General features: G+C 38.7%; 2 protein-coding genes and 1 long non-coding RNA gene across 4 annotated transcripts in view; 1 reads left to right on the forward strand and 2 right to left on the reverse strand.

The window, feature by feature from the left end:
- Positions 1–16,122, reverse strand: part of wnk4a (WNK lysine deficient protein kinase 4a) — a 67,064-nt gene extending 50,942 nt beyond the window's left edge. For both annotated transcript variants that reach the window (XM_055004173.1, XM_055004172.1), the window contains exon 1: positions 15,502–16,122. In XM_055004173.1, coding sequence (XP_054860148.1) covers positions 15,502–16,122 — 621 coding nt within the window. The remainder of the gene's footprint in view (positions 1–15,501) is intronic.
- A 27-nt stretch (positions 16,123–16,149) lies between these two features.
- Positions 16,150–17,561, forward strand: LOC129347336 (uncharacterized). The gene is made up of 2 exons (XR_008599386.1): positions 16,150–16,394; positions 16,490–17,561. It is a non-coding gene; the product is annotated as an uncharacterized LOC129347336 (long non-coding RNA).
- On the reverse strand, positions 17,324–27,381 carry vps25 (vacuolar protein sorting 25 homolog). Its single transcript, XM_023296307.3, has 6 exons — positions 27,273–27,381; positions 23,463–23,608; positions 22,984–23,037; positions 22,808–22,896; positions 20,341–20,416; positions 17,324–18,168 (listed from the first exon to the last, which is right to left on the reverse strand). Exons 1-6 carry the CDS (start codon positions 27,317–27,319, stop codon positions 18,056–18,058), a joined length of 525 nt encoding a protein of 174 aa, XP_023152075.1. The 5' UTR covers positions 27,320–27,381; the 3' UTR covers positions 17,324–18,055.
- Between the last annotated feature and the right edge of the window lie 296 nt (positions 27,382–27,677).

Genomic DNA, 27,677 nt, shown 5'->3' on the forward strand with positions numbered 1-27,677 from the left:
GAAGGCCGACATCGCCGCTTTGACTGACATGCACTTTGTATAAACGTGCACGTAGGCAGCTACAGTGGCACAGTGTCACATTTAGATGTTTGCAGGTGAGGACTGAGGCGGTAGTGTGCTTTTTCCAAGAAAAACCCGACGTGTTCTGTAAATGGAGCGGGCAGAGGGAGGTTAGCCATTAATCTCATAAGGATTGAGGACTCAAACCCGCCTCTGACTGCTGCTCTCACTCTGAGAACCTCACTTGACTTGTGGCGCCCGACTAATTACCATCTAAACGCAGGATTACACCATCTCTTATGTATTCTGGTCGTGAAAAGTCGTCCGTCAAGCACGTCATTGTCAATCGGATTGCGACACCTTCTCCAGATATAAATGTGTGCATTTTTTTAGTGATAATGACGTTGATTTTTGGTAGATTTTGCGGCCACGGTGTACGCTTCAGAGCTGGAAAATCTACTGATTTATCTGCATAAGCTAAATTCAAATCTGTCTTGCTGTACTGTATTTGCACAACACATAGCTACTGCACAGTTCAAGTTTTCTTAGAAAGCATTGCATCACCTTGTTTGAGCGACTAAGGTTGACTTGTTTGCGAGCGGCGAGATCGTGTATCTTCTGTTTGCTTTGTTATTCTTAACATCTCTCAACCTGCCTTGTGTTTGCTTTTAGTAAGTCATTAAAACCCAACTTGACAGGCTTCTATAAACTGCTCTGCACTCACAATGCGGTCCACCTCCCCCTAGTAAGAATCCTCATCTTCAGTAATCCCCCTTGCCTTTCAAGATGAGCATTATATTGCATAATTACAGTCACTGGTAACCTTTCCTTGCACGCTACAACCCTGATCCAACTCATTCCTTCCCATCTATAGGCACTGCATCATCGTCTTTTGTTGCGCTTCCTTCCATGGTAACTTGTGATTATGAAAATGACTTATTCTATAGGTGGTTGTAGGTGTCTATTAAATGTTTTGATTATAACCTGGTTGGAAATAAAAGCGCAGTAAATATCAATATGTGAGATGTTTAGGGACTTTTCCAGGCTGATCACAGACCTTAATTGATCTGCAATTCATAAACAATGTCCCCTTTGTTGCTTTAAATCTCAGCTGGGCTGATATGTGTGCAGTAATTTGAAGACGATCGTGACCTGTGACACCGGAGCCAAGAGGACGCTCTCACTACGATCTGATAATCGACCCCGCGAGGGAGGGACGTTTTGAAATGCCGGAGGGGACGGTGTATTCGTGGTTCTGTCTGAAGGGATTCAAGGAAACGTGTGAATGGAAAAAACACTTTGTCCTCCTCAGGAAACCCGGAGAACCACTGGAAGATCACAAGACGTCTGAAAGACACAGTTTGCGGTTCAACACTATGACTCCAAGGGTTGAAAATGCTTCATAATGGGTCACCCCATTTGTCCCCCTGGCCATCAGACTGCACAACTATTCACTGAGTGGTCCGGGAGGGTTGTAGTCATGATCACAGTAGGACTGATCCAGTGTGATTGTAAAATGTCTATGCACCTTATGTAGTTTACAACTGTTTTCTTACCATCTAAAATCACTTTAAATCACTTTAAATCACTGTGCCTTGAAATGTGTAAATACTGTATGTTGACTTTAAATACTTTGAGTATTTCTATAGGGGGTCCTCGGTTTACGACGTCCTCGACTTACAGCGTTTCGTCACTACATTAGAACTAGTTACATGGAACTAGTTGGTGAGCGGAGCGGATGAATACGTCGTCATGCAGCACTATAAGACAGCTTTTATTTACATTCTCTGGTTATATGCCACCTTGGATTGTGCTACATTCACTAACTTTTTGCCCTTCATTAAGGCTCCCAAGCGTCATAAAGTAGATGAAGTTTTAAAACAGCACAACATATCCTGTTACCTTCTAGTAAAATGACTCATACATGCATGAAAGTCGTTGGTATTCATGTCTTTTCCGAAGAACTGATCGATATCGTGATTGTACCAGCTTTGCTTACATTTTCGCTGGATCTATCCATCCATCCATCCAGTTATGATGGCTTGCTTTCTGTTTATTTAACAATCTCGTTAAAAGTTAACAAAATGCATGTTTTTTGGAGAAATTGTTGCAACAAACTTGTCAGAAAACACAATTTTGTCGGTGCACCGCTGTGCGTTGGCAGTCTATTATATTCCCAAATGGTGTGAAAAGCCTTTTTAATGGAGCAGCTGTGGGAGAATTCAAAAAACTAATAACCTGTCACATGAAATTCCTGAACTCCCATGAAAAAGCAATATATATATTTAGTGATTCCTGCCCACTGGAGGAAATGATTGAAATCTGTGTGCTTGGTACGTTGGGGCAGTGGACATAAGAGCCTGTCATGTTCCATCACGGTTATGTCTTGTGCCGCTATGAAGGGCCAAAGCGAACCTGTGGGCTCTTAAACCTGATTAAAGTGGCGCTGCAGCGGTGGCAGCCAAACACAACAATCCGTGTGCTAACATCTTTACGACAGGGAGCTTTTTGATCCGTTTCTGCTACTGAAATTTAAATTTTCATACGACTGTAAATATTTTGTTGAACAAGACATCATTTTTTGGCTGCTACTTGTCTCTTTCTACTCGCTAAAATCAGATAAAAATGGTTTATCTCGTGCTCTTTATTGGGTGGTTGTAACAGCAACATACTAATTCACGCAAAACACTACCCTGAATTTGATTACAAGATACTAATTATTTAAAAATGTTTACGATAATTATCTTCCGGGCTACCGTTAACACACTGCAGGCCTCGGCAGGTTCACGACGACACGAATCTGACAGGTTTTAAAGGTATGTCCCTCTTGGGCAGATTCCTTAGATCTCAGGCTCCAGGTTTTTTTCACAGCTACTGTTTCAAAGAGTTGGGCTGAACAGTATTTGCACATACTTGATTTTATGGGTTGTTTGAGCCCACGTTAACCAGCGGTTCCCAACCGCTTTCCTTGTGGTTTAAAGGGAAGCTGCGTGTACATAGGATTCTGGACATAAAGGTCACATGTATTAGTTGAGAGCAGTTTAAACAAAGACAGAATTCATCTGTAATTTCAGTAACTTTCTTCAGCAGCAAATAAAGGACAACTATGTATTTTAGCACAATATAAAAGTCGGAAAATAAACCCATCTTCTGATCTTCGGTAGCATTTGATAAGACAAGCAGCTTAATTATAGGTAAATAAATAGTTGACTAATGCTTTATTGACCAATTATAATCCATTCATATAAAAAGTGTTTAGGTTGCCACATTGTGCAAAGTTTATTTGGATGGTAAGTTTATTTTTTGCCGTTGAATAATCTGTTGTTTGGCTATAAAATGTCCGAAAATGGTGAGAAAAGTCAATTAGTATTTATCAAAGCCCAACATGGCATCATAAAATATCCAATACCAAAGCCAAGGACCAAAACCAAACCAAAACACATTAAGTTTACTGTCGAAAAAGATGAAAGAAATAAGAAATATTCATATTTAACAAAGGAAAATAGAAGAACTTTGCCTTCTTTTCTCAAAAATTCACTCAAACTAAGCAACTGATAATCAAAATAGTTGGTTGATTCATCAAACAGATTGATGACTCATGTAACTGATTAATCGCCACAGCTCCAGAACTCATTGTTTTCTCATTTTATAATAAGTCACCAGCTCTACAGACTCAAATGCTAGTAAAACATTAATAAAGAGTTCTTACAACAATCCAGTTTAGATATTAAACAGCATTATTTATATTTGTATTTTTGTATATTGTATATTTATTTATAGAGCAAGTTGTCCAAAAGTCAGAGGAAGTTTATTTTAATGACGTCAAAGCAAATATCACGCTGGAGGAGGATGGATACCAAACAAAGGGATTTTTTAAAACCTGCCAACCTAATATGCATGTTCAAATCATGAATGAAGTCATTGGCTTCCAGTTTTAAACTACTTCCTGAAGGCTTCTCAAACAGTTCTGATCTTACACAAACTCCCACAAGAAGTTCGTTAAAGTCATTTAACTCTCCTGTTGTCTTCATTTACAGGCACCAAAAAATATTGTTTCCTTGTCTGAAAAAAATCCAAAAATTCAGCAAAAAAATTCACCAAATTTCTGAAAATTTGCAAAACCTTCAGGAAGAAAATTCCAATAATTCCTGAAAAGTTTCCCTTAAAAGTTTTATTTAAAAAAAAAAAAAAATTCTTGTAAATATTTTCAATCTTTCAATCAATCTTCCAAAAAATCCTAAAAATATCTGAAGTGATTACATATACGTCAACAACATTTTCGCTGGATTTTGGTTGATTTTTTTTCTGAATGTTCTTAAGAAACATTTTTAACATTTCTTTTTTTTCCACCAAAAAATGTTCAAAGATTTCCCAAAAATGTTGAAAATGTGGACATCAGAAGTTTCACTGTGAAAATAGATTTTTTCCCACATTTTCAAACTTTAAAACGGGTCAATTTTGACCCGCAGGACAACACGAGGGTTAAGTCCATTTTTCTCTGTATGACAAAAGCTTGACGCAAAAATTCTCCACACGTGTTGCCCCAAGCTGGACAACATGCTAAGCTTTGTAGGAAACGACGATTTGCCTGAGCTCAGACCAGGAGAGCGTTACAGTAAAGCCGTTTGAAGTTGTTCTGACCCGAGGCTACACGGTAAAGCAAGCTGTGAAGGTGCTTTCATCTTTTGTCTTTTTTGTTATTACTTTTTGTGAAGTTGAAGCTTATGAAAACCCTCGTAGATCACTTGAAAACTCCAAATATGAGAAAAGAACTGTGGCGTTCTTTTCTCCGCTTCATAATTAAATAAAGATTTGCTTTGTGTGGATGTTTTCGTGAAGCAAAAACATGAGGCACGTGTTGGATTTGAAGTGTGCGTTTGGTAACCGGCTCATTTGTGCTCGGCTCCGGCTCTGCCTGCAGCAGCATAGTGTTACACTGACAAACAAGGATGTGCTATCAAGTGCCACTGGCGACCTGGACCGGATATAGTTTATGAAGTGATGGTATGCAAGTGGTGCCCTTGTCACAGGAAGGCAACAGCATGAAAGATTTACGAATCTTTGACTAGCTGCTCCACCGAGTCCAATAAAGAGTCAATTTGACGGATATTTTGAGAGCCTGAAACCCACGTGGCTTCAAGATAAACTAAAACAGCTCTATTTACATCTGGGAGGAACACAAATTAATGTTTTCTGTTGACTGAGAAAACAAATTACAGTGTTTGCTGATGAGTATTGAAAAGGTGCCGGACACGAAACAGAGAGAGCCATTACTGTACACCATCAGCCAACATGCCAGGACTCACATGGCAACTTAGAGCACATTTACACCACCGACACCTCCATCCTGCTGCTCTGACACACATGGTCAGTTCAGAAATGACCAGGGGTAACCTCGTGGAGCAGTCTTTTCCCTTACCAACTATGGCCTCAGAGCCTTAACAGCTATTAAAGCTTGAGGTCTTTGGTTTGTTTAGGAAGCAGGACCCGGGGCCTCTGGAGGGCCGAAGCTGCAGGGTGACCACATGTTTTTCACCAAAAGGACCGGCTGTACAGTCACACACTGTCAATACTAAAAACATGAGGAGGGAAGACATTTTCCAAAGTGCAGTGACGGATTTTTTCCCCTAAAGACCCCCTGTAAACTGTGGTTTCATGTTTTCCATGTGTTACCATAAGAAAAGATGAAATCAGTAACAAAAATAACCAACAGCAGGTCTGTGAGATACGTCAAATGTCCGCTCTGGCAAACAAAATCATGGCAGTGTCAGAAATTAAGGACCAAATTCTCAGAAAATCAAAACATCTCCAAAATAACCAATCGCAACACAGCACAAAATGGCTGATATGCACAGGCGATTTCAGGGAATATGACTGGTCATAACGCAGCAATGCCTCCGACACGGGCAGATCACACAGGTTTGCGTGATGTTTGGAACATACAGAAAGTTTTACACATTAGCTATTAAAGCCCAGTGGTTCATAAGAGAATTAAAATTAACTTATCATTGACTGAAAGGAGCCACAAGCTCATCTGAAGATGTTACGTCCCCAAACATAAGACACAATAGATGACAGAAGAGTACTTCATGCCTATTTATCTGGTAAATCAGCCAAGTAAGCATTAAATGGGATTTTATCTATAAGTTTATCTACAAGACTTTAATATTTAAATGCAATGAAACATTTCTGAGAGCCACACTGCATGATGTTCCATCATATTTTGACATAACCCCCTAAATTTAGTATTTTTCTTCATACAATATCAATATTTCCAACATGAATTGACACAAGCTGCATAATATGGCACAAAAATTCACTACACTACAGGCAAAGAAGTGTTTAACACTTAAAAACTCTTAGGTTTGGACCCCTAGAGCCTCCACTTAATGTGTCCACCCCAAAATTCAAACAAAACCTGCTATCATATTATAAAGGTGATATTAAACTATTTATTTATACCTTTTTTCTTGGCTTATTAAATTAAATCCAGGGTTAGCCAACAGGCTGTTTTTCATCTGTCCAACGTAATATACAGGTAGTCATTCTGTAAAAATATGAGCTTAAAAAACTGCCTAAAATAAAATACTTTAGGGGCAAAAAAAAACCAAATCCAACATCCAAGTGCCAAAAACTGCAGTTCCTCAAATGGCCACTAGAGGCCGACTCCGAAAGCCAGTCAATCCCCATTAACCGGCATGTTAAAAAGCCCAATTTTACAGCAGAAACAAACATGTTTACTGCCTGGTACGACGACATATTTTGGTATCAATAGCTAATTTACGAGTTCCTGACAGCTGTATGGGGGTGAATTTTAATACAACTCATCTGTTTAAATTGGATTAAGGGTGGAAATTATGCATGACTTTAAATCCACTCTTGAGGAAACTGATGGGTAATGTTATGATGATGTCTGTCAACCTTTAAGTGCAGCCAATTGGAATAAACAGCAGTCAGTTCAGTCTCTGAATGTGGTTTTCATATTATAAATCTATAATTTGCCATACTAAACGGACATCTTTCTGGCACAAATTGCGACCAAGATTTTCCAGATCTATCTCACACAGCGTGACATGCAATTAACCTGCTAGATTGCTGTCACTGCACCGTGTACGGAGCCTCTAAATGTGTTCCGGATCATCTTTATGAAGAACTCTTTCAATATTCATTTATAGACAGAAGGCTAAGAGCTAATCTGAGAGTTAAGGGCTCGTCCCAGAAGAAAAGAATAACATCACTGGCAGGCATTCAGTGTCAACAGGGAAGAGGAAAAGATATATTTATGTTCCTTTAAAGCAAAGAGGATCACTGTAAATACAAAAGGTTCTTCCAGAAAAATGAACAGTGGTGTCATTTTAAAGGGACAAACTTAATAACAAGACACAATCTTTCCATTGAGCCCCATCTGAGGAACACGAAGAGGAGTGAGTCATTGTATAAAATGTGGGTCACTGTTACTGGAAGATGGAAAACTTTAACCCTCCTGTTGTCCTCATTTACAGGCGCCAAGAAATATTGTTTCCTTCTCTAAAAAAAATTCAAAAAATTCAGCAAAAAAATTCCCCAAATTTCTGAAAATTTGCAAAACCTTCAGGAAGAAAATTCCAATAATTCCTAAAAAGTTTCCCTTAAAAGTTTTATTTTTAAAAAATTGCCCAAATTTGGCAAGAAAATTGTTGTAAATATTTTCAAAAAATGAGTAAAAATCTTCAAAAAAAATTCTAAAAATATCTAAAGTGATTCCACATATATCAGTAAAACTTCTAATATTTTCTTAAGAACATTCGCATAAAAATCAACCAAAATCCAGCAAATTTCGCTGGATTTTGGTTGATTTTTATGCGAATGTTCTTAAGAAACATTTTTAACATTTCTTTTTTCCACCAAAAAAAATGTTCAAAGATTTCCCAAAAATGTTGAAAATGTGGACATCAGAAGTTTCACTGTGAAAATAGATTTTTTTTTTTCCCCACATTTTCAAAGTTTAAAACGGGTCAATTTGGACCTGCAGGACGACACGAGTGTTAAAGCGCTGAGCACTGACTGAAATCTGTCACATGAAGAATCGATCTAGTGAGGGAACCTAATAAAAAGCAGTGATTCAGCAGAGACGCAGCCTCCTGCCAGCAGCACATTTCTACAGTACAATAGCTCTGTCATTACATCTGGAAGACCAGCTTCTAATCTGTTCTTTCCACTTAGCGTTCCCAGTCTGTGTCTAGCAGAGCTGCACGTAATAACAGAGACGCTTTTACACGCATGATCAGTGGATTTACTTCGACATGTAATTGTTGTGATGGGAAGCAGACACATTTTCAGTCAATAATAACTTCACATGTTGTCTGTTAGGCTTTAGAGAAACATAAAATCAGATTACTGTGTTTGCATGTCTTGCATGGTTTGACTAATTCTGGCTTGTCTAAGGCAGGGGTGTCCAACATGCGGCTCCAGGGCCAAAACCGGCCCTCCAGAGGGTCCAATCCGGCCCTCAAAGTGGAAAAATTCCAGAGAAGACATTAACTGCAGATTGTAAATTAGTACAATTATAAATTTAAAATAATTTCTAGACAATTTGTTTTGATCATAAAGTAAAATACTAGATTGTTCATTGTTCTTTTGTCATTTTGTGTCTAGTTTTTATAATATTTTGTCTTGTTTTTGTTGGTTTTTGTCATTTTTAAAGTAAAATACTACATCATTCAGCTCCAGATAGCTGTGACTAAATGTTGTGTTCCTTTGTAGACACTCTGTGATCTGGAAGTTGTAATGTGGAAATGATAAACTGAGGCTGCATGTTGTTAAAATCTCATTTATTTTTCTTAACAAATTTCAGTTTCTTCATAATGTTTTGTAGAATCATAATTCCTTAAATGTGAACATTGTCAGAATGTATTTTTTTGCACTAAAACAAAGGGGAATATTTGGAGTTGTGGTGATTTATAGGTTATTATGCTGTGATTTTACTGGTCCGGACCACTGGAGATCAAATCGCGCTGAATGTGGAACCTGAACTAGAATTAGTTTGACTCTCCTGGTCTAAGGTGTCGTGTTAGACTTTCTGTTCATCAAAACTTACATAATATAAAGCTGACATCAAAGGATGATTGTGGAAACAGTGGAAAAGATGCTTTGCAAGCCTCTGTCTCACACATAAAATGGATTCATTGAATCTATTTTCTGGACTCTTCTATCTAAGCAAGTATCACTGAGCAGTTTCCCTCAGTGTGTTGGGTAATAGCAGGGTTAAGACGTATAGAAAAACACACGCAGCCTCACCTTCACCCTTCAGCACTTCAGTTTCCAATAGAAACACACAAACACACCAAATGGCCCGAGGTCCCTAAACCACCATGCCGCCTCTGCTGGTACCTACAGTATCCGCCCTAAATAAGACACCGACACACTATCAACAGCAGCCAATGAGACACTGTTATCTAGTTTCAGCGCTGACTCTACACTGCATGATACAGACGAGCTGTATCTCACACAGCAATCACCAAATGAGTGCACATTCAGTACAGTTTTATAGGTGACCCAGTGCGGCCTTCCGTTCAGGACTGTGCAGCATTAAGACAAACAAACAAACAGTCCTCACGTCAAAGTGACGCGCTGCCATGTGTAAATGTAGGCTATCGTCGCGGGCCTCCTTCATTTTCTCCTCGGAGAACATTGGCTGGCCCTGATAAGCTGGATCCCGCTGCTCTGCCGGCCCTACAAGGAAAGACGGTGTTGATGTTGGCTACAGTGGAGCTGATAGGAAGCCCGAAGCTTGTCACCGAACACTAGCCACATTCAGATAAAGGTTACATAGCCGGGGTTGTACTATGAAACCCTGGCTTCCAGATGATAGAGAGAAAGGGAGAGTGGGGCAACAGAAATCCAGGGTTTGTGCCAGACTAGATTTCTGCCTTGTTGTGTAGCCTCATAACTCAGAATACAAACTGTGCAGACCCGGTAGCCAGACATTAATAAGGTTTTATAGCTTTAATTTGATCTGCTGCTCTTATAGGAGCTTTAAAACTGCGAGCTAGAACGTAAACAGGGTTGCTTCCAGCTCCCTGGACCCCATGAGCCCACTTTCACAGCTACTGTAATGATTCCAACACTTACTACAGCGGCACTGATGTAAATCTCCCATCACCAAACCACGCCACACCCTCCGTCTCTTGTCATCAAATAACCGTGCTGCATGGAAACATACAGGAGAATAGGTGACTTCATTACTGATTAATTTGATTATTGAACTGATTAATAACGGGTCAGAAAATAGCAAAGGACAGACCCAGGTGAGTTTAAATTGCTTGTTTTGTTGATCAACAGTCCAAAAACTAAAGATAAAGTTGAATTTAACACTAAATCTTGTTTGGATTGTCTCCTCTGGTACTTGTAAATTGCGATTCTGCTCTTAAAAGCAAACTGCCAACCATTTCTGCACTGAAACGACCCCATTTCTAACAGGGCAAGCACAGTTAAACAACTAATTAATAATAGCCCACTCTACGTGCAGTATCAGTATAAAGTTTTATGTGTTTAAGGAATCAGTTACCACAAAAAAGCATTAGCCAAAAAGTCCTCTTAAACAATCTGCAACCGTCAACAAAAACCACACGTACTTTTTACAACTTGTTATGTCACGATCAGCAGAACGCCGTCTCTGAGCTGGTTTTTATGCAGTTAAGGAATTGGTTAATTGGTTGTGAGTGCGCTGCAGTATTTTTAAAATGCACTGAAGCCGATGTTGCATTAAGCGCAGCCCTCATAAACACCGATAGCCCTGAAAAATACAGGTGTGGTGAAGTCGAGTGTGATGGAGCTGCTATTTAGAGCATGATAAAAGAATAGGAGCTGGTTTTAAAGAAACCAGTGGTGGGATTATACAAGTGTCTGATGCAGGCTGGAGAGAAGAAGCTGGAAACTGCTGCGCTTCAATAAGATTAGGCATTGTGCTACCGATGCCCTTTAAAGGGTCTCGCCGAAAAGGATATGTGCCTCAGCGCACTCACTCCTGTCAGTTACTCAGTAGCTCGCTGTGTTTTCACAGTCAGGAGTCATGGTTTAGAAGCTCCATGCTCGTCATTTCATGCATTTAAAATTTAAGATTTGTGTGCATAGACGACAACAGTGGAGACGCAGTGAGGTCATTAACCCTTCCTCCTGCCTTTGTGCTGTACAGTCAGAACACTGTGGATGAATGGAAGTGGGAGGAGGCCATAGAAAAGCTCATCCATTTTTTATCACCGCTGCATTTCCTTCAAAGCTCAGCCTACACCACCTATATGGCACCTGAATCACCTGTGTGCCCGTGGGGGAAGGGTTGCTAGATAGCACCAGGCAGCTCTAAACTTACAACATGTCCTAAAAGCTCGAAAGTTCTCCATCAGTTTCCACCGCACTACACAGTAATGAGCGTCTAAATTACTGTACGGGAACGTTTGCCTCACTATTTAATTTATCCAAGTGGAACTGACAACAACTGGAGATGTGTTCAGCAGCTCAGAAGTCTGGAGACTGAAAGGACACCACCATATGTAGGAGAATTTACAACTAACAAGTGTAATAAACTCTGTTAAGAAAAGGGTGGAGCATTTAATTGCTTAGTTTTCAAGTATTAAATCAAGAGCCAAATATTTTAATAATCAATTCAGCGATTTGAGTAATCTTTTAAGGAAGAAAAATGTCTAAATCCTCTGATTCTAGCTTTGTAAATTTGAATATTTTCTGTCTTTTTAGCTCCTCTCTCATGGTAAACTGAAGTTCTTTGAACAAAACAAGACATTTGAGTTCATCATCTTGGGCTTAGGGAAACACAGATTGACATTTTTTTTTTAACATTTTCTGTCACTTTAAAAGGCAAATAACCAATTGATTAAGTGAGAAATTTGTCTATAGATTAACCAACAATGAAAATAACCATTTCTTGCGGCTCTAGCTAATAAATCAATATTTAAAATATGCAATAAAAGTTGAAACAAACTGAAAAATGTATGGGTTTTACATTTGGAAAGTCTTACAGTGTTGCATTATGTTATTTTAAACTGTGAAAGGTGCAGCAGATGCAACTAAGAGTCAACTTTAAAGATAATTAAGTCACTGGTATCAAGTGCCAACAGATTGGTCCACTGGATTCCTCATATTTTATCCATCTTCTTTCGATTTTACGCTATAGCTTGTATTGATTATGCAAGTGTACTGAGTATGGCACGCTCAACAGGAAACGGCATCATCAATGACTGTGTCTTGATTTGAAGCTCATTCAGTACTGATTTGGTTATTTGAGTGTTTAAATGAATTTGATAACATACTATAACGGGATTTTTTACATTAAACAAATAGGAGATTTGTTGATTATCCATTAAATTTGACTTTTAAGCACATGCTGCCAAGAATTATTGAGCTTCCTGGTGGACAAAATGTTCAACGTCAACACTTTAAGGCACATCTTTGACATTTCTGTACTAATCTTTCTTGTTTTTTTTATTAGCTGACAATAAAATGCTACTGATGTACCTGGAATAAGCTACAAATGGCCGATAATGCTTCAGTGTCAATAAAGGAGTTGGGCTTCAATAACATTTATTGACTAAAATTCAAAGCACCTACACAATGCACTCCCTTAACCCTGATGTTGTCCTGCAGGTCAAAACTGACCCATTTTAAAGTCTGAAAATGTGGGGAAAAAAATCTATTTTCACAGTGAAACTTCTGATGTCCACATTTTCAACATTTTTCTGTTTCTTAAGAACATTCACAAAAAAATCAACCAAAATCCAGCGAATTTCGCTGGATTTTGGTTGATTAATATGTGAATGTTCTTAAAGAAAATATTACAAGTTTTACTGATATATATGGAGTCACTTTAGATATTTTTAGGATTTTTTGGAAGTTTTTTATTCATTTTTTGAAAATATTTACAAGAATTTTCTTGCAAAATTTGGGGGATTTTTTTAAAATAAAACTTTAAAGGGAAACTTTAAGGAATTATTGGAATTTTCTTCCTGAAGGTTTTGCAAATTTTCAGAAATTTGGGGAATTTTTTTGCTGAATTTTTGGATTTTTTTCAGACAAGGAGACAATATTTTTTGGTGCCTGTAAATGAAGACAACAGGAGGGTTAAACTAACATCATCAAGTCTCCTTTCAGTATTAGACAAGCTGTAAATGTGTTACTTTATATGGTTTATGTCTCTCTGGAGTCATAATACAAGACTCCAGAGAGTGGCTGGGTTTCTGTTGCGGTGGTATACTCTTAATGTAAGGCATTAGGTTTACGAGCAGTGACGCAGAGTCCGTTGCGGTATATATTCCACTGTACCGGCCAAGCTTTTGGTGTTGCATGTCATGGAAGGATCTAAATGTTTTGTTTACTTTTTTGTGTGCGAGTACAAAAAGTTCCTGTGGACGCCGCCCTGACAGACCTGCATTCACTGGAACAACAAACAGATCAACTTCACGTCTTTCGATATGACTGATTCAATTATGATCTGCAAAAGTGGGAACTGTTTAAAGCTCCTCCACATTCTGAGCAGCTGATCTTAAATGCCTGCAGATTACTGCTCAGGCTCTGTAATACATAGTTGAAAGAGCTTAAGGCATTTCTACCTGACTTGTAATGACGCACCTTCGTCTGCTGCTCCGTCAACATTACAGGAGCGATTGTGTTTAGCCACCAACAGCCTGCTTTTGACGTTTCGCTCAAGCGTAGGGCGGGGGAGGCACGCGGGGAGGACGTGGTGGTGATTTCAGTTAAGAAACCGCACGCTGAGTCTGTCTCTTTGAGGTTAACTTATCACAACAGCAACCATATCAACAATGGCCACCTTTAAGCTTATTAGGAGCGATTAAGGAGCTTAACTGGGATCATGTCTCAAGGAAAGAGATGAAATGGCATGCTTGTTTCCAATATGGCCCACCGCTTTGGTTCAAATAAAAGGGGTGTGATTTAAAAGTCAAAACCACAAACAGCGACGGACTCCCGCTTGTGTTTGACTCCAGGGATTGAACTACAAGTGACTGTGTTGTGACAGTGCAGGTAAAAAGGGACATCTGTGACCCTCTGAGAAGCCTGGGAGTGACTCGGCATCTACCTCCCCCCAAACAGACACCTGTTGTGTGATCTGACAGGTGGGTTCTTGAGGCAGAAGTCCCACCTGCTGGTGCTGGAGCTTGAGCCTCGAGGGCAGATTCACTTCAGCTGTGAATAATCCCTGAATGTCTGCACACTGACACCTTCTGCACAGCTTAAACGCAACGCAAGGAGCGCAGAGAGTGCTTTTTTTCTGAATGTTCTTAAAGAAATATTTTTTTTAACATTTCTTTTTTCCATCAAAAAATGTTCAAAATTTTCCCAACAATCTTGAAAATGTGGAAGTTTTCACTGTGAGAATATATTTTTTTTCCAGCTTTTCAAACTTTAAAACGAGTCAATTTGACCCGCAGGACGACACCAGGGTTAAAAACAACTAACAGATTGTACCGATCCTCATAAAAACCAACGTCCTGCTGAAAACATGTAGTTCAGTGTGGCTGGCACTGGGTTTAAATTGACATTTAGAGGTTATCAGGGCACATCTTCACGCTTAAGAAGGCTCATGCGGTTGCCAGATACCGATACCGATGCGCGTCACACACAACAGCAAATGTTAAGGGGTGGACTTAGAGCTTAAATCTTTAAGTCCACCACTGCGCTATCAAACCATGTAAGCAAGACAAGCGGCAGCTGTTACCCAGGCTGTTTGCTGCCTCCAAGCCAAACACTGTGGCATAGAAAAGTACTGACACCTGCACAATTTAACAGCGGCCTTCCTCCTCATTGCTTGTCTTGCTTGATGTTTACATGTTACACGTGAGAACAAACGCCCTGCAAAGGCCAAGCAGAACATGATCCCACCAGATGGAAACATTTCAGACCACCAAAGTCTCCATTTTCACACACAAATAGTGATGATAGCTGATCAGAGCTACATATAAACGACCTGCTGGCTCTCGGTTGTTGTCGGTTTTGCACGTGAGACACTCAAAAGAGCCCCGGTGTCACCGGTTGGAAATGAAAACAGAGATTAGAGGGAATCACGGCAGGCACAGTGGTTCAGTTGGAGCTGACTGCTAACAGGATGACCTGCATTACCAAGCAAGGATTTGACATAACCCACCTCAAGGTCAGGGAAGCATAATATGTAGTAGATTAGCTGCTTCACATCAACCCTGATGCCCTCATGGGAGAATTAGAGCAGAGTGGGGCAGGAAAGCAGGGGAAAGTATCAGAGTATGTGACCTGGGTCTGCTGCTGAAGGTTAGAAAAGGAGATCTAATGTAAACTTTGGCTGGAAACCAATGCAACTCTGATGTAGAGGTGCACACAACATCGAATTTAACTTCTGAATATCAATTTACAGCTGCTTTTATGACAAATTTGCAGTCAAAATAATTAAAATATGTGCTGACTTTCCCATCCACATTTCAGTGCATTTGGTGAATGTTTACAGTGAATTATGAGCCATCCTACCTGTAGCTCACACCAAGCCACCTCCACTGTGGTCTCCGTGTCCAGTCCTTTATAGACGGTCTTGAAAGACCCCCTTCCAATCTCAATGTTGAACTTGAGGTATCTTCCATCGGGAGACGTCGCCACCGCTTTGGTCTCCACGTCCTCCTTCTCCTCCTGCTCCCACTGGGTATCAAACGTGATGCGGGACAAGATCTTGTGCTGTTTGCTGTGAATCTCATTTTCAGAGTCCGAGCTGGCGTCTTGAGCGGCGGGTCTGGGCTCCCACTTCCCGCCGAGGGACACGGCGTCGGGTTCCTGGCTGCGCGGGGGCGTGTTGGAGCTGGTCCCCGGGCTGGAAACGGGCGACGGCGAGGTGTCGTCCGTCTTCTCGTCCTCTGCTCTGGACTCGGCCAGTGTTAGAATATTCTCAGCGGACCAGGACAAGGCTTTGGAGAGGGTGCCACTGTATAGAGGCGAATCGATGTCCATACTAATTTTCTGGAGCCCGTAAGAGTTCCTCCGTGCGCCCAAGCCGTGCGTCCTGAGCACGGATGGGACCCTGGACAAGCAGTCGTCGGTCATATCCATGGAGAGGCCTGGGAAACCGCGTCCGGGTATTTCAACTTGTGCATGAGACATTGTGGCAGGTTCAGCGCCTTCCTGATTTAGAGCCTAAATGTGGAAAGGACATTAGAACAATAGAGTACCGTTACTTTACGCTCCAAGTTACTTTTCCATGATGTGGACGCAGCTAGAGGCAGCGACCACAAAGTAACAGCTAAGACAAGATTAAACATGCCTCTCTAAAACACGTGAGCTGCCACCACCTGCAATTATGACCGAGCTTTGAAGTTTATTTTAATTAGAAAACAAGGAAAAGCAAGAATAAACGGACTCACTCATCACAGTCGGTGCGTAAAAACGTTCCAAATAAACGCAGTGCGCACTTTAACGCATCGTTTCTGTCTGACAATCCCCGTTGTTCTCTCCTCTTCTCTTTGCAAAGACTCCAGCCATAACCTCCAGTGAAAGGACGGAGTTGCCAATATCAACAAAGCTCAGGAGGGCTGTGCGTCCTGTGCGCTCTCGGCTGCGCGCTCTCCAACTCCGCCCCCTTTGCCGCACGGAGAGGAACATCCGGAGGGAGTAATTAAATTCTGATTAGAAGAATGTTTGCTGACTAATGCTCTTTAAAACCACAAATTTCATTAGGTTCTGTTTTGATTACTGTGGCGTCAATGTGGGGAAAAATGGAAAGTTTCAGGGATGATCAATAAAGTGATCTCTTAGGAATTTCCTTGTATTGATTAGGTGAACAGGTGCCACAGTTCATGTTGTTGACTTAGAAGAACAGAATGTTCCGTCCTCTAATTCATTAATCAAAACAGCTCCTCCTCCTTTTTCTTTGAATTAAGACACAAATGATGAGTCATTTCACTACTATCTGTCGTCATTTGATTAGCCTGAATGAAAGAGATATGAAGCGCGGGGGGTTGAATGGTCTGGTTTCACCTGCAGGGGGGGCTGCACTGCATAGAGCTGCTGCTACTGCTGCTGCTGAAACAGGACACCATTATCAGCCAAGGCCACATTGGGCCCCACCTGTCCCTGCAGCGCACATGAGAGCTTTTATCAGCAAACATGCACATGATTCCCCGGAGCTGTATCATCCCCTCAGGCCGGAACACACAGCACATGATGTGACTGAAACATCCAGAGTGCAGCCGCAAAGCCCATCATAACATCTCCATCACTGGGCTCTGATTCGGCACATCTGCACACTTCTCATTCAAGAAGACATTTTTTTTAGAGAAAAAAAAGGGAAAAAAGAGAAAGAAGATGTAAGAAATTTCTAATTTATTTTTCCTACGGGATATGAAAAAAAGAGGTTGGATATAGACAGAGTGACAGATAACAGGAGCGTCACAGTAGCTACTGCACAATAATATGAAGACAGCAAACTGTACATGGAGTCCACTATTATTACACTCAGCTGATGGGAGCAGGACTGGCCTGAGTCTCTGTGGTGTTCCGCTTCTGGAAGTATTACTTCTCAAAATAAAAATAAGTCCCTCTGGTGTTGTGTTCCGGGATTTCTTTGGGATGTCTGCATGGAGGAACAGAGGAACAACAGGCGACCAAAGGTCCACAGCTAATTATACAGAGTAGATTTGTTAACAGAGAAAATGGGAATAAAACTAGTTGCATTTTTACAACAAAGGAGTAAAGTTACAGCTGGCGGGGAAAGATTTCCCCTGAAGTATTCAAACATAATAGTATTTAGTCCCCTGATAGACTCATTGCATGTTTAAATGGCAACAAATGTCACCCGTGACAACACAGCGTCACCTCAAAATGCTCTTTATGCCCAAACACTTAAAGATATGATATTGGTTCTCTTCCAATGAGAAAAAGGCTTTGAACCAAAAGGCAACAATTACAGGACCAGCATCCATCAGCTGGACATCGAGGTGCACCTTGAGTAGCCTTAAGTGGCTAAACTTTAAAATTTGCCTGTAAAAGGTACAGTATGAGGGTTCCCGGACAGAGTGAGAGGGATTCCAGCACCGTTTCAGAAGAACTTGACACCTTTTCCATCATCCATGGTGATGATCTCCGCTTTGCCTTCTGTCTGTAAAGCCTGCAAGGAGCGCAGCAGCATCCACTCTTCTAGACCGTGGAAGTCTGGAGAAAAGGATTACAGAGCAACGTAAGAATGCACAATGAGAATAAAGCTCATTTATTGTATATAACCGAGAGCCAGAACACCATGAGCACCAGCAGATGAAGTAAATAACAATGATTACCTTGCAACAAATGCAGATGTGAAGGTCTTTGATATAATAGACAGTAAGTGAACAGCTGGTTTTCATCATTAACATGTTGGGTGCAGGAGAAATTATTATTATATCCAGATGAATGGGTTGCAGATGAGTCACTCCATCTCAAATCGTCAAACTTTTACAACAGTTTCTGCTCGGTCATCTCTGACTTGATTGAAATTTTTAGTTAATAAGATATGGAATTTATTACATATTTGTGAAAATTTAGCTTGATATAGTGAGCAATTTCTGAGCTAAATACAAACTTTCACTGTGTTTTTGTGCACATTGAAACTTGAGCTTATGTTTGTGTAACAACTCAAAAGTTCCAAAAAATGAAAGCCTGAAATATTCAGTTATTGCTCATTATGTCATTGATTCCGAATTTGCAATATTGGATAAGTAGATTAAACAATCTTTGAATATCTGAGTTGAAATAATAAAAAATGAAGCTGTCATAAAAGTCCAATCTTTGAGCTCATAAACAAAAAACAACTTAACAAGTGCTATTTTCTGAACCGTATGTAGTTGCACATCATGATAATACAAACGAAACATACAGAATATTTTTAATATGAAATACTTGGTTCCAAAAATGGAAAAAAAATAAGCTATTTTTCTTGAACTGTTGTGCCAAAAAAACAAAAATACTGTTAAATGGCCTAATCCAAAAAGAAAATGATTCTAGAGTTTCCAAATATATCTAAACACAAAACTAAGAAAATATTTCTTTTAACATGGGCACATTTTTTATTAAATTTCAGGCTTTTATTTTTAATAGTTTCCCAAATATTTTCATCCAAACATAGTCTCAAACTTCAGTGTGTAAAGAAATGTGCTGAAAGTGGGCTGGCGGGCATTTTTTAAAGTGTATCTTTGAAAGTACTTGATAGAAAAAACAAAAAATTCAGATACCATTTTAAATATCTATAGTTTATGATAAAAAAAAAAGTTGCAAGCAAATCAGGTTCCTGATGCTTTGATATGAAATAACCCAATTTCTAAAAAAGTTAGGCTTATAATCTGCTTCCAAGTCATCAGCAGAAAGACAGAATCCTACAGGGCACATTGAAAAGTTCTGGAGAGTCGATGCCTCTGTGGGTCGGAGCTGTTTTGTTTGGCTCTTAACCGCACATTAGTCAGGGTTGGTGGTAATATTCTGGCTGATCGGTGCTCAGCATCTTTAATATTATTACGCGCTGCTTTACATGCATGAAATTGAAATGAGAGAAACATTTCAGGACTCCAGTTACTTCAATTAGGGATGTATAATATTCGATTTTTGCAATCTGATATGCTAGATTTCTTAACTCATTTGGGCAAAATAAAATAGACAAGAAATTTTATCAAGACAAACTTTAAAACACTACTTAAAACATATATTAACTTTTATGTCACATTTTCAAACAAAACTGCACACTTTTACCCTGAGAGGAATTAGATATTATTGTGCATTCCTATATAAAATCATGTAAAAAATGAAAATAATATAAAGTACTGCAACAAAACAAGACAAAAACAGAACAGAATAAACAAATTCAACACATAGAACATAATAGAACTGGGAAAGTAAAATTATAAAAATTAAATAAAACCCTTTCTCTGCATTTTTTTAGATAAACTATTTTGGATGATTTGCAGAAAATATTTTTGACAATTTTTATTTTGATAGTCTACTGGCACTAAAAATGGCTTTCAAATGTACACATTTACCAGGAAAAATTTTAAAAAAGCATTTCAACTTACAAGTAAAACGTACAATATTTACTGTTATGTAAAACTTTCAAACTAAACAGAAAACTTTTAGCATGACGTTGAATTTTCTAAAGCCTTCATAAGCCGATAAAACGCTTAAAATTATGTGAAATAAACAAGAACAGGAAGTAAAACTAGCATTAATAAAACTATTTCCCATCATTATTCTACATAATAAATGTTGGGTATAATGTGTTTGTGTTTATTCTCAGTGAAAACATTTCAACAACAAAATACATTCATCAGTTGGTTTAAAGAAGCACCCTGAACGGTACCGTACCTTCTCCTTCCGTGTCATCACCGTTGGACAGCTCATAAAGTGTAAACACAGAGTTGACCATGCCGTTTTTGGAAACCTAAAATGTTAGAGAACAGCACAATGTTCACTGGGAAAATACATCTACTGTTTTCATCTAGCAGACAAGGAACAACTCATACTCTAAACAACAGAAAAAGTCTGAAAAATAAAAGGTTTTGACAAGTTTCATCAGACATCACTCACAGTTAATCTTCTGTATCAGTGAGGGAAGTGCAGTCTTTAATCACTGTTGAAGTTTAACTGTTAGGCAGGTTAACATGTTTTGGATATTATCAATAAATTGCGTGAAAAAGCCAAAACAAACAATGTGTTAGTATTTTTGCTCAATGCTGCCCGTCTGTCTTGTCAGGAATAAGCTATAAATTTAGATTTGCTGACAAAATGGAGAATATGTAGCACGCATTTTTTTCTTCTTTAAACACACTAACTCACGTTCACGAAGCATGATGTCAGACTTTTATTGTGTTAATTAGTCAGTGATCACATGTACAGAGGTGAAGGCGAACAGCCACGTCATTTGTTTGCAGTGAGAGATGTACAAAAAAAATTAAACAGGCTCGTTTTTGTATGAAATGTGTGCAGGTTTTTGGGCTGTAGCTTTCATACTGTTTATAGGACAGATGTGGCCCAGCACCTTTCATCTACACCATCTGTCATGTTTTAAAGGTGTTCATTTGAATTGAATTATACATCTGCTGCTACTTAAAGGTACCCATTATGTAAAGTGAGCATTTTTCATGGGATAAGGCTGGAAATGTCTACGTCTTGGAGTAGAAAAACCTGGATGTTAACATTAATACGGACTCAGAGACCAGGTTACCCTCAGAAATCAGGTTATCAAACATTCAGTGATTACAGAAAGCAGGTCAGTGGCTAAAATCCTTTACCCCCCACTATGATCCCTCTGTGGGTGGAAATGGAAGAGCAGTTTAGTGGAGGCTGTTCTTACACAAACACACAGCCCCGTTCCTCCTCTAGAGCCAGAGAATCTTAGAGGAAGGTACAACAAATAACTAAATCTGATCCTGACTTATCAAGCAGATCCTGCATATGGAATAAAAAGGAGCTATTAATAAATACGAAGAGCTATTTTTTGGATTGAATAGACCATGTCTGGTATTCATACTATGGGGGTTGTGATGGGAGATGCTGGCTTCAGATGCTTTGACCATATTAACTCAGGATTCTGGAGATTTCTGCAAATTAGACGCTGTGAAGGTGCATTGAAATTCTATAAATACATCAGAGTTAGACAATTTTCAAACTTGAAATGCGCTGGGAAAGGATGGAGCCCGGATCGGGAGACCTCATAAGATAATCGGAATTGCACCACGGTCCTGTCATGCTAATAAAACGCAGTCACAGTTAATTTTTTTATGAGATATTACACAGATCCTGTTGAATTCTTTCCAAAAACTTCAACTTAAAAACAGTCATACAAGTTGAAGATTTATGTAAAAAAAAAAAAAAAAGAGTGTTACATGACTGTGACAAAATCAGCTGCACATGGGATTAAATCATTTCTTTTTTAAGTAATGCATTTAGAAATACACATTTCTCTTGACGTTTCATGTTAAAATGTAAAAACGTTGGATTACGGTGCTGTTTAGGTACGATAACAGTGACTGGGATAACTCTACAACACTAGAAATCTTCTACCTAATCCACTTTTAAAGAATAGATTGAGGTGTTGAGCGCTATCACATGCTATGTCTGGGAGGGAAGCTCTAGTATGGCGGCGTTAGGATAATTACTTTAGCACAATTTATGTTGAGTTTGGGTACATGATGTTTACGCTATGTAGATTTCTGAGGACGTTGTGCTTTTGTCTTTCTCTTCTTCCCTTTTTGTTTTTTATTTTTAAATTCTTGACTAATAAATGTTCAAAAGTGGACACTGACTATTTTAAAACCATGGAGGTTACTTTGTGACTGTTTTTGCTTCAGTCAGACCTTGAATTATATTAACTATCAGCGCAGGGTGTAACATTTCTAGTGATCTGTACTTTAATCATGCTGTTCTGCTGCCACAGAGATACTTTCTCTGTTCAGTACAAGTAGATAAAAACCTAGTTATGCAGACACAGGGGCGAGAATCTGGCATTCTTCAGGGAAAAACAATCTATTAAGAGAACCTGATCTGAAATTTATATGACATTTAGGAAGTCAGGTTCCTGCAGAAACTCAGTAACTCACTTATTTAAATGTCTATAAATGTATGGAGAGGGTTTTTTTTTATATCTTCTGTAGTTAGAAAATGTAGTGGGGTTTTTTTGGCATTGTGCTGTGGATTCTCTGAGAGGTTTAAAAGACTGACAACCGTGTTTTCAAATTTAACATATTTAAATTCTTCTTTCTACACATTTATTGCCCCATAAATGACAAAAAAAATGTGCAGTTTGTGCGAGTGCTTTAGCTTGATGACTCACCCACTGGTATATTAACTTTCCCCATTCCTCTGGTCGTCTCCACATGACCAAACACCGAGATTTGTTTTTGTCCAACCACTCAAGGTTCCCTGGAGTCAGACACAAAAGCAATAACAAAACCGTTAATAATTCCCATGGAGTACTGTTCATAAACATGTCGACAGAATAAAACGTACCTTTTTTCCTCAGCTCTTCGAACACAACCTGAATTGCTTCAATTGATAGTTTTCCTGGAATTCCATTAAGGGCAAATAAAAGAGTAATGAAATGTTACACAAGCACAGATACCCACTTTGATGTCTCGATGATAGTTTGAATTTGAAAATGGTGATTATGTTATGGCTCCTGGTTCAGCCTTGAATCAACAGGGAAACGTCAGAATAAAATGACTGTGAATAAACTGAGGTAGGTGACTGCAGCAACAGAGGTGTTACTGTCCTGGAAAGCTTTTCACATCTACCGTGAATGCAACAAGAGTCAACATTAACATCCTGCAGGTGAAATTTTACATCCTAATAAAGCAGGAAGGCTATAAACCCAATCTAAATTTAACAATCACAATATGCAAGGAGTTTAAAGAGGTGTGTAGCAATAAATAATTAATAAGAGCATCTTGAACGAAGCTGACTGAATCCCATGTGGACTTTTAGGATACGCTCTATCTTCTTGTTGTTGAACACAGGGCTTTCCTGAGCCTCCATAACGTCCAGGGTGTAGAGCTTGTGATGCCGGCAGTAGGACAGAGCCAGGGAACACCACGCCGCCAGCTGTTTCTGTCTGGTGTCAACATTTGGCTGTAGCCTGTCCAGGACGACATCAGCAGAAAACGTAAAGCACTGCAAATGTTCAAGCCTTTTTCTAACGTCAGCAAATCTAATTAAAGCCAGAGTGGGCAGGGACGCTTTCACCTGGTAGGAAGTGTTTGTATTCTGACATGTATTTGGGGGCATTTAGTTTCTTTCATTTTATTTTCATTTATTTAGTTTCTGCACGTTCAGGTCCCACATTGGATTGACTTTCTGTATTTTGATTTTAGTTTTCTTGAGGTGAAACTGTCAGACAATAGTGAGATTTTTCTAAATTACTTACATTCCTGGCAAGCATCCCAGCAATATTTCAGCTTGTATTGTGCGATTGTGGATTATTTTGCAAATAAATGAGCAAGACAAGCAGGTTGAGTATCTAATTCATCAGGTAACACATTCAGATGTGGTTATGTTTGATGTATTTATTCCTGTATTAATTTTGTTATTTGTAAGGTATTTGAGAAACACTTAGTGAAAGACCTTTTCCTGATTCGCTGAAGCATGCACAAAGGATGGTAAAATATCTGTTGATATGTTTAATAATCTCATACTACATGCATCCTGAAGGGACAAACATCCCCAAACCACAATTACAGAAAGCATAGTGCAGTTTTTCCTCATAAGGCAAGACAATTTGATTTGCAAATTGATTTTTAAAGTCATTAAAGAGCACAAATCGCCATCTATGTCTCACGAGGAGGAGGGCGTGAATTTGTAAAACCAACTCGACACTTTAAACGTCATGTCAGATGTGCTGCAAAATGTATGAAGTGTGGCTATTAAATAACAAGACTGAGCTTATGTTACAGCACACATGGTCAAACCACCAAGTACACAGTGATTTATGGGCAAGAGCAAACGACCGCTGAAGGTTTCAATGTGCTCTAGTTAAATACAATTGGTATTAGTCTCACATTTTAAACCCAGACTACATTGATCCTAAATTGCAGCCTTTGTGATTTGCTATTTGCATCATTTCAAACTGTGATTTGGATTAAAAAAAATCATTTATCAACAACTGCTGTTTATCTAACTATAATTTAACTAGAAAAACTGGCATTTAAAATCAGATTCAGCACACTATATACTATACGTCTGTGTAGATTCCCAGTTTTCCAACTAAAAAGAATCCATTTTTTTTCTACTGAAGCACTTTGGATTACCAAGACCTGGATGGCTGAATATTGCTTTGCACTTTTGGATGAATACCTCTGCATGGACTGTGGAAGCCTCCTGAATAAGAGGTGAAATGTCTTCAAGAACCAAATAAAGAAGTTAAGTACATTTCCACTGAAGCATGACGGATCACACTTTACACACTCCTACACATTAGTGGGATTCATTGCAGTCATCACCGCTGGAATATAAACACTTACAAATACCTAAAGATAGTCAATGTGCTGCACAGCCACACGAATTAGAAATTCTCCAACTAATGTGTCCTGCAGTACAAAACACACAGTTCAGGTTCAGCATCACTGTTTAGGTAATGACTTCATCCTTTCTATCCATTTGTTGAATCCAATTTGTTTCAGTACAAGTGATGACATTACCCCAGCTCTTGCAGGGTTTCACTGCTTGTCGGTTAGTTTTAAGATTTTATTGCTTCTTTTAAAAGCCTTACATGGCCAGACATCAGCTTACATTTGTGACATCTTAATTCCGCCTTTCACGACTTTCACTTGTTTGTTTTTGTTGTGGATATTTTATTTTTGTTTTGGTATATTTTACACATTTTTTTCTATTTTTTAATTATGTTGGTCTGCTTGATTTTGTATCTTTTGCATTGTGATTACCACAATGATAAAACCCACTTTTATAGACTTGCTTTTATGTGAGGTTTACTTTCAGCTTTAACTTATTTTAGTGTTTCATTCTGCATTATGTCCTGTTTATTTTAGGTTCTCTCTTGTTTTATTTTACTTTTAGCTGCCTGGTTCTTTGGTGCGATGTTGTCTCTCTAATTCTTTAATTCTCTATTATTTTTTAATTTTAACCCTCAATCTTGTTCTTTAATTTTCAAACTGCCTAGTTCCTTTGTTTGAATTGCGTGCTAATCCAGCAAATTATTCTTTTAATATATTGTCATTTTTACTATTTATTTTTAATTGACTGCTCCAACTTGTCTCCTATAACTTGTTTGATTATCTCTGTGTTGCATGTTTTAACTGTCAAAGCACTTTGTGAACGCTGTTCTTGAGGGTGCTGTATAAATAAAGTTATTACTATTTTATGGCTGTTCATTTATATATTTTGTGTTGTTTCTGCTTGGGTTTATGTTAATATTATCATTACTGTTATTAGATAGATAGATAGATAGATAAATAGATAGATAGATAGATAGATAGATAGATAGATAGATAGATAGATAGATAGATAGATAGATAGATAGATACTTTATTAATCCCCAGGGAAATTCAAGTCTTCAGCAGCTTACATACAACAACATACAGGGTTTCTGCAGAAATCAGCTAGTCAAATTTAATGCCATTTTAATGCTATATTGTAAAAATTTTAATGCCATGACCGTGAACTCAACAAATTACATGGGTTTGGTTTTTTTTGGAAAAGATGATTTTTATATGAAAACTGTCCCTACATTTCACTATTTCTGAATCCGGAAACCACCCCTGACCACCCACGTGCTGTAGTCATTCTCTGAAATCCACGTTTTCTAGTCATTTTCGCTGGAATTTGAATTTCCCCATTTCCCAGTTCTCCTCCACTTTCCAAACATGCAGTTTTGGCAACTGTACCCGACCGGCCGGAGCAATTATCGCAATGCTTCGGCATGTTTATGCAGATGTACATATCTGATGAATCGCAGTCTACAATCATATATTATCAAATATTTTTCTTGAAAACGGGAGAAAGAATTTTTTATTGCCACTGAGAATCAAATGTAATGATTTTTAATGCCATTTAAGGCCTCAATTTTCGCAAAATGACTATTAATGCCTTTTAATGATCTGCAGAAACCCTGACATAAAATAACAAAAATGCAGGCAAGTAACATTACTCTGAAAACCTTGCTGTACAAAACTATACTATTAAAAAACGCTTCTAATTTTAAAATCTATAGAATACTAAACGTAATTAAGATTCAATATACAGTATTATTTACACATATCAAGGCACGGTGATTTAAATTGATTAAAGTGACTTTGACAGATTATATCAGCACTGAGATCTTCCTGGTGTTGCCCAGCGGATGATACACATAAACTCGTGATTTTAGAGGATCAACTAGAAGAAAAAGAAACGGTGTGAGGTAAATCCGTCAGCTGACAACTAAGTTAACGTTAGCTGGTAGCACATCCCATCAAAACAGATAGCTGAGAGCTAACAGCTAAATTCTCTTAAGTCGAACACAGGACCGTAAACTATTAACATGTCAAATGCCTTATATCTTCCCACGAATTCGAGCCTTAATAAGTCGTTGAATAAAGTAAAATGAGCTGTTATATAAACTTTAGAAATCTAGAGTGTAAATCCACTTCCTTAGCAATCTGTGTCGGTTAGCCTGTTAGCGTGCTAACATTATGCTAACTCGCAAAGAACCTTCGACCGCTTCCGCTCATAAAAATCCACACAATGAGGGTTAATAAACGTGTTTAAAGACATTTATCTGAAATAGGGTTCAGAGAAATGTGACTCACGTAAAAAACGGAGGGAAATTATACTGCCAGGGCCACTCAAAACTCATTGCAGTCGATGCGGTGCTAACAGCTGACAGCGTCCGGAAGCAGGTCCACCCTCTCAAACGTTTCCGACTAGCAACACACATTTACCAAAGGACTTCAAAACAAGAGTCAAGAAGATTCAAGAAGATTCAAGAACTGTGCATTAAAAGATGTATATATAAGCACATTTGACTTGGTATTCTAGTGTTAAACAGTGAACACTGACAAAGAAGGATTAAAACATAAATAAAAAGTGTTACAAGACAAATAAAGAGCAAATGTACCAATTCCAAGCTATTATAAGTAAATACAATGTTCTATATGTGAGACAGATGTACAGATTGTGCAGAAATGTGTAAATTATTTGCTTGGGAATTAATG

This window comes from Amphiprion ocellaris, chromosome 18, assembly GCF_022539595.1.
Source record: "Amphiprion ocellaris isolate individual 3 ecotype Okinawa chromosome 18, ASM2253959v1, whole genome shotgun sequence".
Lineage (NCBI taxonomy): Eukaryota > Metazoa > Chordata > Actinopteri > Pomacentridae > Amphiprion > Amphiprion ocellaris.

Excerpts from the sequence above, each read along its gene's own strand:
- vps25 (XM_023296307.3), bottom strand. The coding sequence starts at position 27,319 with ATGAGTTTTGAGTGGCCCTGGCAGTATAATTTCCCTCCGTTTTTTAC. Across the intron at positions 22,897-22,983 it reads CGAAGAGCTGAGGAAAAAAG|GGAACCTTGAGTGGTTGGAC; the intron begins GTACGTTTTATT and ends GTCTGACTCCAG. Across the intron at positions 20,417-22,807 it reads GAAAGTTAATATACCAGTGG|GTTTCCAAAAACGGCATGGT; the intron begins GTGAGTCATCAA and ends CTAACATTTTAG.